The 13030-nt window shown below is 41.2% G+C and overlaps 1 protein-coding gene across 1 annotated transcript in view; it reads left to right on the top strand.

Moving 5' to 3' along the window:
* The window catches only part of CALCRL (calcitonin receptor like receptor), a 250688-nt gene that overhangs the window by 165034 nt on the left and 72624 nt on the right, over positions 1-13030 (top strand). Inside the window, exons 3-4 of the mRNA XM_029605971.1 lie at positions 2773-2875; positions 8456-8603. Of these exons, the coding sequence (XP_029461831.1) occupies positions 2825-2875; positions 8456-8603 (199 nt within the window). The 5' untranslated portion in view covers positions 2773-2824. The remainder of the gene's footprint in view (positions 1-2772; positions 2876-8455; positions 8604-13030) is intronic.

The raw sequence follows: 13030 nt of genomic DNA, 5'->3' as shown, positions 1-13030 counted from the left end.
TTCTACCTGGTGCCAGACCTTTAACTTCTGTCATACACTGGATTCTCCTTGGTAGTCAGAACTCAGGAGAGAATTCCCTTTCAAGAAATATACTGGAAGGTTGGTGCTGCGTTCTGCTACTTGCTAGCAAGTCACAGCTTTACACCTACTGTGCATTCAGAATCTCCTGGTTCTTTCTTTGAGTTCCGGTGGGCCCCCCAGCTTAACAACTTAGGCTGGGAACTGATTCAGAGTAAGAACTCAGGCTTTCCCACCTTTTCCTATTTGGGGGGCCACTTATCCTGTGAACGGCTTTGCACATCTGAGAGGAAATAATGAGATTCAAGCACAGCGAAATGAGGCAACTACTGCATTCCATGGCTCAGAGCAGGACAATTCCAAAATGCTTTATTATAGGGTCATTTGTATCACTGCTATTCAGTCTCCCAAGCAGCCCTTACTCTTGTTTTGAATAGCAAATCTTTTTTTTTTTTTTTTCCCTAGAGGTTGCACAATTTGCCTTTTAACAGTCGACTATGTAATTTCCTTTACCAATATTAAAAAGATCCTTAATGCAACGTTTATTGCAGCATCATGGCAAGGGCAATGTGAAATTAAAATTAAAAATGTCCAACCAACTTAAATATCATCAAACTGAAGACTACAAGCCCCAAATGCATTTCTTGCACAGCGCCCCAACAGCCCTCAAGCTACTACTGATGGAAGTTTTTGAATACCTACATGTATGCAGTATAGACCTTATTTAATTTTCTCACAATATATTGAAAAGTTATTTCATGCTCCTTTTTTCAGGGGAGAGGGTGGTCAGGCAGTTTCTTCCTGCTCCTTTGGGATTCCAGCTCAGTTGGAATTGGAGCTGCATTCCAGTGTCATGAGTCTTAATTTGCACCTACCTGGGATTTTCTTCTATATTTGATGTCCCTTCTCAATTACCTGGCCCAGTGCACGCATATTATAAAATTGGCAGGCCACATGCACATGCGCACCAGATTTTGTAATCCTTCCCTTCCCCTTCCCCTCTCCTCCCCAACCTCTAAATCGTACCTTTTTTTTTCATCCTTGTTTTTCAACTTACTTCAGGGCCTGACCTGAAGTAAGTTGCGCGCGCCGGCAGGGGACCGGCGCGTGACGCTCTGAGACAATGATCAATGCTCGCCTGCACCTCCCTGCTCCTAACACGCCCCCTGGCCCCGCCCCTTGGAAGAGGCCTGTCTTGGAAGAGGCCTGGCTTTTGTGCACGTAACAGGGGTTACGCGCATGGCCGGGCCTCTTTCAAAATGCATGCAGTGCGTGCAAGGCCCAGCCGCGCGCGTAACACCAGTTTTCCCTGCGCGCACCTTTTTTAAAATCGACCTGTAAGGCTGTATCCGTAATGCTGCAATCATGGGCCCTAAATCCAGCAGCCCTATTCTAAAAGGTTCTTCACTATTGAAAACATGCATTATTAATAAATAATCCCCATTAGAAATAATGGGATCCGCGGTTATTAACATGCATTTTTGCTCATTAATCAGAAGCACACCTTTGTGACTATGACTGTTGGTGTCGCCAATGCATGATGACTGGCAATCCCCCCCCCCCCCCCATAGTCTGAGAACATGGCCTCTTCATCATCCCCAGGTCTGTCCGACCTATGGAACAGTAGACATGACCCAAGAATTAAACCCACATTCTCCACATGGAGGTGCACAGCATTACCACTGAGCCACCGGGCTGGCTTTCAAAACAGTTTTAAATGTATTCGCTGACAGCTCAAGGCAATTCACATTTCATTCCCAAACTTACAGGGTCATTTATCATTTCACATTAGGACCTTAACACGCTTGTTGCACTCTCTACCTAACTTGTTTGAAGCTAGGTAGGGAGTACATTGTACAAATCAACTCCTCTTGTACCTTTCATCAATTGAAATGACAGAAAATCTTCAGTGAAGTGTACTTTGATGTTTGTGCTTCCTTCTGAGTATGTAAACCCCCCCCCCCCCCCCAAACCTACCCCACCCCCCAGAGCCCACTCCGAGTTAAAAGTGCCCACTCTTACAGTGGTATAAATAGTAGAGTGACATATTGTTCTTTCTCTCTTTCTCTCCTTCTCCAAACAGCATGTATGATAGCAACCTTTTCCCAGAAACACACCCGCGGTATATTAATCAGCGCATGAAGCAAAAGATAGCGCAGGTGGGCGCTATTATAGCATTTTGATAAATGTAGGGGTTATTTGTTAAACATTAAATAAAGAATAAATAAATGATTGTTTTTGAAATAAGATATTATTTTATAGTTAAAATGCCATAGAAAGCTGTCGCTCAAAGCTGTATGATATGTTTGTGGTTGCATTGTGAGGCATGGAGTGACTCAAACCACACATGGTACACCACATAAGTCTCTGTACTTCTCAACGTGTAATGGAAGGAAAGTCATAAGAACATAAGACTTGCCATACTGGGTCAGATCAAAGGTCCATTAAGCCCAGTATCCTGTTTCCAACAGTGGCCAAGCCAGGTCACAAGTACCTAGCAGGATATCAAAGGGTAGATAGCTTCCAAGCCGCTTATCCCAGAATGAGCAGTGGATCTCTGCAACTCTACCTTAATAATGGTTTATGGACTTTTTCTCTAGGAACTTGTCAAACCTTTTTTAAACACAGCTACACTCATAGCTTTCACTACATCCTCTGGCACTAATTTCAAAGCAACAATTGCAACTAGCATTGGTTGTTAGCAGATAAATTATGTGCATTGATAATCTTTTCTCCAATTATTTTCTTCTGCAGCTCAATTTCAGTACTGAACTGTACTGGAAAATACTTTTTATCAGATTTAATCATGCAAAATACATGGATTACACATCTTCTACTCCTGTTCTCTGTTGTCAAGGTGAGTTTTATCTTGTTGTTTTTATTACTTTCCCATTGTTAGCTTTAATTTCGCTGTCATTGTTTTTGCTAGGCTTTTGCAACATGTGTGTACGATAAGTAAGATGCAGTATGAATGACTGAATTTATTTATTTATATTCCACTATTCAGTACTTCAAAGCAGAAATTCTCATGAAACTTTGGACTAAAATATTTTTTTAACTGAAAGGTTCCTATACTTGTTGTTAATGAACAGTAAATATGCATATATATGTGTATGTGTATAAAGAGAGTGCATTGCACCAGAGAAACCCTTAGTGCATCTGTTCATAAACATACAATCAAGATAAATTTGGGCTTTCATGCAGCTAGAGGCTAATGTAAATGAAACCTGCTTCCATTGAAAGGGCAATTTTCAAAGCCATTTACATGTGTAAATTTGTCGTCTACAAATTGCCCTCCTTCAATATGGTAAAAAGTATGTGCAATGTTCCACAGGATGCACATGTAACCCCATTTTCGGGTAGCAGGTAGCCATCAGTGGGGCCATAAACACATTTATTTTTCTTGGGACTGGATCCACCCGCTAGTTATCACACAAGTCTCTTTTCCCAGGGCCTGAGTTCTTTGCTGGTAGGGGGAAGGAATTATTCCTCCTTCAAGCCCCAGAATGTTGGGGGTGATACTGTATTTCATTTCCCTGGGAGAGGTATAATCCTTTACCATTTGTGTGTGTTGTACGGTGCCAGTAATATGCAGGAAACTCAGACTGGGAGTGTCCAAAAATAAACTTTACTGAAGGTGAATCAGATAAGTAAATGGCACCATTCAAACAGTCAAACAGTCCTTAGCACCACAGATTTTATCTTTGCTGTTCACAATCCTTCTTCTGTCTTTGCAAGGGTCTCTTACTACCAGGGCAAAATCACTTACGTTCCAGTACATGGACAAATGAGGTTCGCCAGTGACCAGGGTATCCTTGTGTAGCAGGAAACCCCCCTCCCCTCCCCACAGAGCTGGTAAAACAGTATCTGCACAGAGAGTCCCTATTTTCTTCTTTCCCCCAGGGGTAAAGACTCCAAGAGGAATCCTAAATATATCATAATTTAGTCTTATAGTTCTCTGATGTTTCAATTGTGCTTTCTCTCTCCGAATCCCAAGATGAAAGCGATCCCTCACAGAACACACAACTCTCGATGTTCCTTCAGCCATGGTAGGAGGGAGGCAGCCAAACTCTTCCTCCATATTTCTTTAACCAAAACTCTCTTCCCAAAACTGAGTCCAAAAATCAACTGAAGTACTCTGCAGCAGGTCACCACCATACCTTTATCTTACAGGAGGTTGCAGAGGAACATGTTCTTCCTATCCTGGGCATCCCCATGACCTCTCTTCAGGCAACACCCAGGAGTCTTGCAGTTTCATACAAAGAGAACATTTTCTGTCACTGGCAGCCGATGGCGAGATCGCTCCCGGACCCCCACTGGACCACCAGGGACATTTGGCAAGTCTTGTGGGGGACAGGAGGGTCCCCCAAGACTTGCCAAAAGTCCCTGGTGGTCCAGCGGGGGTCCGGGTGTGATCTCCTCCACTCAGGCTGTCGGCTGCCAATAATCAAAATGGCGCCGATAGCCTTTGCCCATACTATGTCACAGGGGCTACCGGTGCCATTGGTCAGCCCCGTCACATGGTGGGAGCACAAGATGGCGCCGATGGCCATATGACAGGGGCTGACCAATGGCACTGGTAGCCCCTGTGACATAGTAGGTCAAAGGCTATCAGCGCCATTTTGATGAGAGGCAGGCCACACAGCGCGATGGCACGGAGGGCAAATCGCTCACAGGACCCCGCTGGACCACCAGGGATGTTAGTAAGTCTTGGGGAGGGATCAGGATGGTGGGGGGGGGGGTTTGAATTAAATGTATTATTGTACATTTTAATGCTTGGGTGGGTTTTTTTGAGCTTCATTTTCCCGCGTCATTTTTTGGGCCCGTTTCGTTTTTCCCTATTTAGTTTTTTGTTTGTTTTTCCAAAAAACTAACCGAGGAAAAAACAAACTTTACCCCGAAGCATCCGACTCAAAAAACGACCCGGTAGAAAAAACGAAGCTCATCTCTATTTTCTATCACAGAAACTCATTAACTATAAATGTAAATCAATGTTTACCAGTGTAAACGTACATGTAAAATTTCACTATTTACGAAACCGAAAAACTTTGGAAAGTCGGCTTTGTTTGCTGAAAGGGAAAATAGTGTAAGTAATCTAAAATAAAATTCACTATTTGCATTATATTTCTGTGTGAAGCAGGGTATGTCAAATTTATCTCATTTTACTACATTGGCCTCCTACTTATTATTAAATTTGCAGCCTGCAAAACAGCCCCCATTGCTAGTTAATTTTATCATTGCAGTCTAATTTAAATTGCTACCAATTCTAATGTGGCTGTTCCCTAAACATCTGGCCTCCTATATCCCCTGTGTAGCCTGTCAGACAGACTGAAGTATGTGAGTGCTTTTGTTTCTCCAAAGACTTCTCATTATTGTACTTACAGCTTTCCAGACGAACCTAGCTGCTATTTTTTTCTTTCATAACCTTTTGATGCAAAAACAACCCCTGAGTTTTATTATATTTGGAAGTAGGGATGTGCATTCATTTCAAAGAAACGGATAATATACAACAAAAGAGAGAATTTTTGTTTCATTCCTGGACCCCTATTACAAATGACTTTGAATTTAAATGAAAATTTTAATTTCATTTGTTTCTTATTCAAATCTATCGCCCATTGAAAAGTGAGCAGTGAGCATGGTAACTATAGCAACCAAGAAATTCCTGAGTGAGATTGTAGCTAGGACAGAGCCAAAGCAGGAGAAGTAGGCAAGTAGAAAGAAAAGAAGACAAATTGAGGTGAAACTGCCATGCTCCTGACACTACACATTGAGGGTTTTGCTGCCATTCTGCCCTGCCAACACACTCTTGATGTACTTCCTTGGGAATCTTGCTACCACTCAGCGTTGCTGGCCTATCTCATACTCTACATCTTAGGGGTCTTGTTGCCACTCAGCCTTGCTGCTATACCTCGTATGCTACACCTTGGGTGTCTTTTTGCCACTCTGTCTTGCTGCCATATACCTGGCTCTATACCTTGGGGTGTTCTTTACACTGTAGATAGCTGATTTGCACCTTTCATGATGTCTTCATACCACTTTTTGTGCTACTTTGTACATCTATCAGGACCTGGAAGTTTTTGCCACCTTTGCCGCTATGGTCCCCCTTCATGGTGCATTAGGATGTTCATGCCACACTTGGTGCCACTTTGCCCCTCTTATTCTGCCTTTGGTAGCTCATGCCACTGTTATTAGTGCCCTCATTTAAAGCCTTGAGGTGTTCTTGCCACATTTGCTGCTGTTTTGCTTCTTTCACAGTGCCTTATAGAACTCCTGCCACTGTCAGTACCCTTTTGCCCCTTTTGCCCCTTTTCAATCCATGCCATTTTTTTGGTGCCATTTTGCCTTGGTCTTGGTGTCAAGGAGTCATCTTTCCCTTCTGATAATCTCTACAGACAAGTTTCATTAGAACTGATTACAAAACAACAATTTTAAAACTTAAAATAAGCTGCATCATGTCCCCCATTGACTTTAATGGTAAGCAAACAGAATAAATACATCTTTTTTTTTTACATTGGAAACAAACAAAAGGAATGGAGGTGATCTACAAAACAAATAAACAGACCGACACAAAAGTTTTGCCTCTGCACATCCCCAGTGGGATGTGTTAATTATTAAATTGTTTGTGCTGTTTATGAATTGCTTAATGGTTTCTCTTGAAAACCAGGCTACCTATGCTCTGGCAAACAGTGACTTCCCCAGCCTGTTCCTGATAGCTAGAATTATTAATTTATGCTTTCTGCTTTGGTTTTTTTGTGATTTTACATTGTGATATATGTTTGGTTTTAAAATCTGTGTTTTTTAAGTTCATTAGCATAATGCCTGGCTTGAAAGAAAGTGGGAAACACTTTGTCTTACTAGGGGAACCATCCATTCTAACCTTCATTTATGTAGCTTTGGATATTTGACTCATTTTATCACAAGAAAAACGTGTTGCGCTTTTGCAATGTAAACCAAGAATTAGGTAAGCAAATTATCACAGCTTAAAGAGATTCTCCGTTTCTCTTTGCCAGTAACTAACAGAAGGCTCAGGAGATTTTGTTCATTTTGTAACCCTGAGGTGGGATAAAAAGCCCTGCCTTTTTAATGAGTTTAAATTTTATCGTGGTGTAGTACATATCACAGAATGTTTAATTCTGCAAAAAAAAATCATATTACCATTATATTTTAAATAATTTTAATGCAATGCGCAATATTTATTTATATTTCATAGGGGTATATATATTAAGCTGTGTTAGGCATTTATCATGGGGTAAACACCTTAACAAAGTGATAGTGCATAGTATTTTAAAAATTGTGCATTATTTTACCCAAATAACTGGTATGGTAAGGAGTTGCTTTGCTTTGGTATTTTGTTCCTCCAGGAAAAATACTGTGGCTTAGTAAATGACTCCCTTAATCACCCATCTGGAACCCTGAGCAATGTATAAAGAAAATTAAATTGTGTATATAGCTTATTTATTATAATAGTGTTGGGAATGATCAATGTACAATGGCTCTTTGCTACCTAAGGTGCTACATTTATTCCATGCTAAATCCTTTTAACATGTGATAATGGCATTAATACCTAAGTCCCTTTGACTGCTGTTCATACATACTTCTCCAAGCAGTTTGCTTTCTTGCAGATTCACCTGCAGTGCATCATAAGAATTTGAGGCTCTTGGAAACTGAAACAGTTAACCACACTTTCCATTGTTCCTTAGATTATAATTGTTCGATCAGTAAAGTATCTGAATTTTTGAAAGACCTAGAATAGTATAATAATGTTTATACCTATTCTAACCTCTGTTCTTTTACTTTTCACATTTAAGGATCCTCTGTGCTTAATAGGGCATAGGATAAGCACAGAATATCCTTAGATGCAAAAAGGAGAGTTAGCAGAAGCACAGCTTAACAAATGTCTTTAAATTGCCCTACTTGAACAGGAAGCACTCATACAGTAGGCTAAGCAAGGATCTAGGAAGCCTGATAATGGGGGAGATGGAGGGAAAGAGAGGGAGGGAGAGCCTCTGAGATGGTGCACATATTTGTCATCTATTTATACCATTGTATGAGGGTCAACTAGTAACTCGAGGTGAGGTTTTGGTGGTGGTCTAGGTTTTGGGGGCACTTTTACATGCACAGACAGAGATACGAACAGCACAGTACACATCAGTGAAGATTTAATGTGATTTGGAATGAGGAAAGGTACCCAAAGATGAGATTTATACAATGTACTCTCGCACTAGCTTGATAGCAGCTAGGTAGAGTGCAGATTTCCTTTATAGTAGCATGACTATAGAGACAAATACCGTCATCCTCTTGGAGAAAAAGAATTTTATTTCATTTTTATTAAGCCTATGATAAACACCAGCATAAATGAAGTCATGAAAATAATATCAGTAATATCTCTATATATCTATATCTATATAATTATATTCTTTTCAAATCCTTTTCCTAGTTCTTTGTCTCAGCTATTCCAGAAGAGCAAGCCAACACGATGACTGAGAATGCCAACCGTGGTCTGGGTGTAACTCGAAATAAGATTATGACTGCACAGTATGAATGCTATCAAAAGATTATGCAGGAGCCTGCTCAAAAGAAAGATGGTAAAAGCAGTACTCATTTTTATAATTATATTTTGGTGGGGGAAATTATGGATTTGTTTTGATTTTGTGAGCATGACCTATACCAGAGTATTGGTGCTATGCTGTGCCTACAGATCCTACAGATTAACTTTTGAAATTCACCTTCAGATAAGCTAGAAATAGAGGAAAACGTAGGTTTTTCTCCCCAGCTCTGGCTGATGACCCGATAAGAATCCATGTTAACTGACATGAATACCTCAAAGTCTTGTGCACCTTAAGTTTCTTAGAACTTGTCAAGCATTATGGAACCAATGAACGAAACCCCTTTCATTCATTCATTCATCTGTGTCATGTGACTAGACACCATTCTCAGATTTTACAGGTGACACATTAAAGCCAAACACTGGTTTTATTGTCAAAGGCATAAAAATGTCCAGGGAAATCAGAAAAAGGGGCATTCTGTTAGAATATGGTCTGGAGTATGTACAAAAGGAAAAAGGAGATCAAAGTACTCTCCACGAGTTCAATCACACATACAAGAAGGGAGAGCAGAAAACTTAAAGTAGTCCACAAACTTCCAAATTCATGCCAAATAGGTGTTGTTTAATTCAGTTTTGAATGTTTCCAGACGGCTACTCCAAACATAATACACAGTACAGGGTTTTCAACCAGGTCCCCCGACACGGACCATGTTTCACAAAAAGCTGCGTCGGGAGGGACTGAGAATAGTGTATATTTTCAACCACTTTACACTATATAGATATAGATATATAGATATAGATATATAGTAAAATCTGAGAATGGTGTCTAGTCACATGACACAGATGAATGAATGAATGAAAGGGGTTTCGTTCATTGGTTCCATAATGCTTGACAAGTTCTAAGAAACTTAAGGTGCACAAGACTTTGAGGTATTCATGTCAGTTAACATGGGTTCTTATCGGGTCTTACAATCTGAATCTGGACCTGAGTTAAGATTGTAAGATCTTACAATCTGAATCTGGACCTGAGTTAAGTGGCTGAAAATATACACTATTCTCAGTCCCTCCCGACGCAGCTTTTTGCAAAACATGGTCCGTGTCGGGGGACCTGGTTGAAAACCCTGTACTGTGTATTATGTTTGGAGTAGCCGTCTGGAAACGTTCAAAACTGAATTAAACAACACCTGTCTGGCATGAATTTGGAAGTTTGTGGACTACTTTAAGTTTTCTGCTCTCCCTTCTTGTATGTGTGCTGGACTATGTACAGCCAGGGAAGGTGTAGTTAAGTTTTGCTTTATCAGCAGGCTGTGTTACCCTTAATGAACTTTAGTACATTGTCCCCTGTATTAACAATCAGGACTATTAACTCCTGGTAGTTCTAGTCTTCATGAGGTGAATAGCAGTCAAATATTGATTTTTCTGAAAATGTATTGTCTTAAAAGGGGATATTTTGATTTCTATTAGAATTATTTTCATACTCTCCAAAATGTATTTATATGAGCTGTATATATTACCTAACTTTGTACAGCGGCGCTTCTCTGCAGATATTTGGACACAAGGATATTTACAAATAATTTAGTTGAGGCTATATCAGAGCCAGAAAAAAGGTATTTAGAAGTATAAGAGGAACCTATCTAATCATGCCATTATAAGGCTCTTTTATACCTATGATCCCACCCACAACAAGTGATTCATTCCACTAGATGCATGGTTTTTATTGGCTTGCAAGGCTATAACTTGAATATATTTACTCCTGCTCAGTTATTTCCTATTGCAAGAACATTATTTTTTTCTTCTTTTCCTTCCATGGAAAATCATGGGAGCTGGCCTGTGACACAATCTCCTTGTATGCTCTTCAATTCTATTGGAATGGAATCAGAAACGTCTTAGGGAAATATAAAAAATGTCTCGTTTTGGTACTATTTCTCAATGCTTTTGAAGAGACTGTCCAATGATCACCATAGGATATTGTGGCACTTGTCTGTTGAAAGAGACATTGGCAGTCCCTACCTACTACATAAGAGTCTCACCACACTCATTAATCACAAATGTCATCCCCCAGCTCTTTCCCTCCCAAATTTGTAACCCTTTTGTTCAATCACTCTAAGTGCATATGACTGGAACCTACACAGTCACTCATACTCCAGCCCTCACATCCAGCATTCAGACATATACTCGAGTAAACCTGTAAAAACCACCAAAGAGAGAAAATATCAAACCAAACAAGCATTATTTATTAAAAACAAAAAGGGGAATAAGGGGTGTTAAATTTAGTTAACCTACCCCAGGAGGAGGTCAGAAACCAAAGGATGGATTTCCTATGGCTTAGATAGTTGGTGTGTCTTCACTCTAACTTCATGCGGCCTCTTCTTCCTCAATCTAGCCCTGGATCATCAGAATATTCAGAAGAATCTGAAAGAAAAAAATGTAGATAGTTTCTGAGGATATCTTTTGGACACATAAAGCAGAAGATGGAAGCAAGAAAGAAGGCAGCACATAGAACTGCATCTCTAGTAGGAGATATCTCTTCTTCTGTACAAATCCAAAGGCATGGATTTGAGCTTCAGCCTAGTGGTGGCTTGTCTATTCTGAAGGATGTTGGTCTTTAGAGAAGCTCTGGGCAATTAGAAAATAAGCAGTGGGAAGAAACCCAGGGAATTCCAGTCATACTCATAAACATAAACAAAGAATGGAAAGGCAGGATACCCAGAAGAGAGAAGAAATACAATGCAAATGAAAATAAAAACCCAAATACAATAAACATGACCAATATTACGCAGTGAATAGAAAGAAGACATACATTTCCACTGCATGCAACAGAAGACCGTGTAAGAAAGCACAGGAAGGAAAGAAAGTCACAGCACACAAACACAGGCACAACAGAGAGGGACAAAAGAAAGAAGCAGGAATTGTGTAAAAGATGGCACAAATGACATACACAGACAAGATAGGAGAACATAACAGGTAGAATACCAGAAAGAGACACACCACATGAAAGGAGACTTCCAAGCACATACACACACCAGATTTCATACCAAAAAAACAAGACTTCTCCAAGAAAATATTCATAAGGCAACTCTTCTCTATCATCCACCGGTGGTTCTCTGGGTCCTTGTCCTTGTTTCAGTCAGAGAATGAGCATAAGTATGTGATGTAGGCATTTTTATACTGTGCCCAATGCTACTACTAGGGCAGTAATTATAAATGGCTGACTTGAGAGAAGAAGCAAGAAGACTGTGACAACAGTCACTCTTTGGCCTCCACATGTGTCCATTGGTTGGTATATGGCATGATTCCTTCCTTGAGTACAACTATCTTTGTTCAGGGCACTGAGAACAGAAAATGCACAGGAAATCCTGGCTTTGAAGGCCCTATGCTAGTCTATAGGTATAATGGCTGCATTGTAGAAATTGGCAGGGTGCTTGCAGGAATGGGATGTATAAGGCATCACCTCTTTTATTAGAGCTATAAGTACTGGGGATGTAGCTGTAATGACGGGCCAGCCATGGGATGCTTCATGACTGGCCGCACTCATCCCAGGATGCTGCCATCACCAGATGTTACAGGTGATGTTCTAAGGTGCACAATCTCACTGCGCACTGTTCTAAGAAAGGCCCCATGGGGGGAAACAAGGAAGTGGTGCCCTCTGATAACATCAGCATGGTAGTGTATTTAAATCCCTGCCATGTCCCCAGTCATGCCATGCTTCCTAGTCTGCAGAACATGTTGCCTCGTCTTGACTTCTGCTCCACGCCTTGCCTTATCTTGTCATGCTTGTTCTCCAGCCCTGCTGCTTGCCTTGCCCTTGCCCTTGCTCCAGCCTGTCTTGCCTTATTCCAATCTGCCTCTGCCTTGCCACATTTCTCCTTGCTCTGACTTGCTTTGTCCCTTTCATGACCTGTCTTCCTCAGACTGATCTGTTATGCGCTGATGTTTGGCTGGACCTCGAACTTGCCTGACCACTGCCTGCCCTGACCATTTCCTGGATCTCGACCTTGCCTGGTCTTTGCCTGCCCTTACTGTTTCCTAAACCTTGATGCTGCTGTTCTTTGCCAAACCTAACCCATGCCTGGATTTGTTGCTGCTGATTGCTGCCTGCTCTGACCTTAGCCTGCCTCCTGATGTCACCAAACCACTCTCTTCGACTCTCGCCTAAGTCTTGCCAGCCACTGAACCCAAGGGCTCAACCTGCGAGGAATGGGATTCATATAGGGGAAGCTCTTCCTTGTCCCAACTCGAGTGGGTTTGCCAGCTGTCAGCATGGGCCTAGCAGGTTTGCCTGTGAGGCTGCATCAATCACGCCACAGCCAGAAGGGCTCACACACTGTGACAGCAGGAAAGGCAATGATGGAGCCATTTTGTGAGAGAGATAAGGCTCCAGTGACAGTTCTCCCTAGCCTTGCTGGCCTCTATGGACAAGGATTGGGAAATTGTGTTCCTATGATAGCAATGCAGAGAATGAATACT

Source organism: Rhinatrema bivittatum, chromosome 6 (assembly GCF_901001135.1).
Source record: "Rhinatrema bivittatum chromosome 6, aRhiBiv1.1, whole genome shotgun sequence".
NCBI lineage: Eukaryota > Metazoa > Chordata > Amphibia > Gymnophiona > Rhinatrematidae > Rhinatrema > Rhinatrema bivittatum.
The sequence above is the reverse complement of the archived record's forward strand: the minus strand, read 5'-3'. Positions and strand labels throughout refer to the sequence as shown.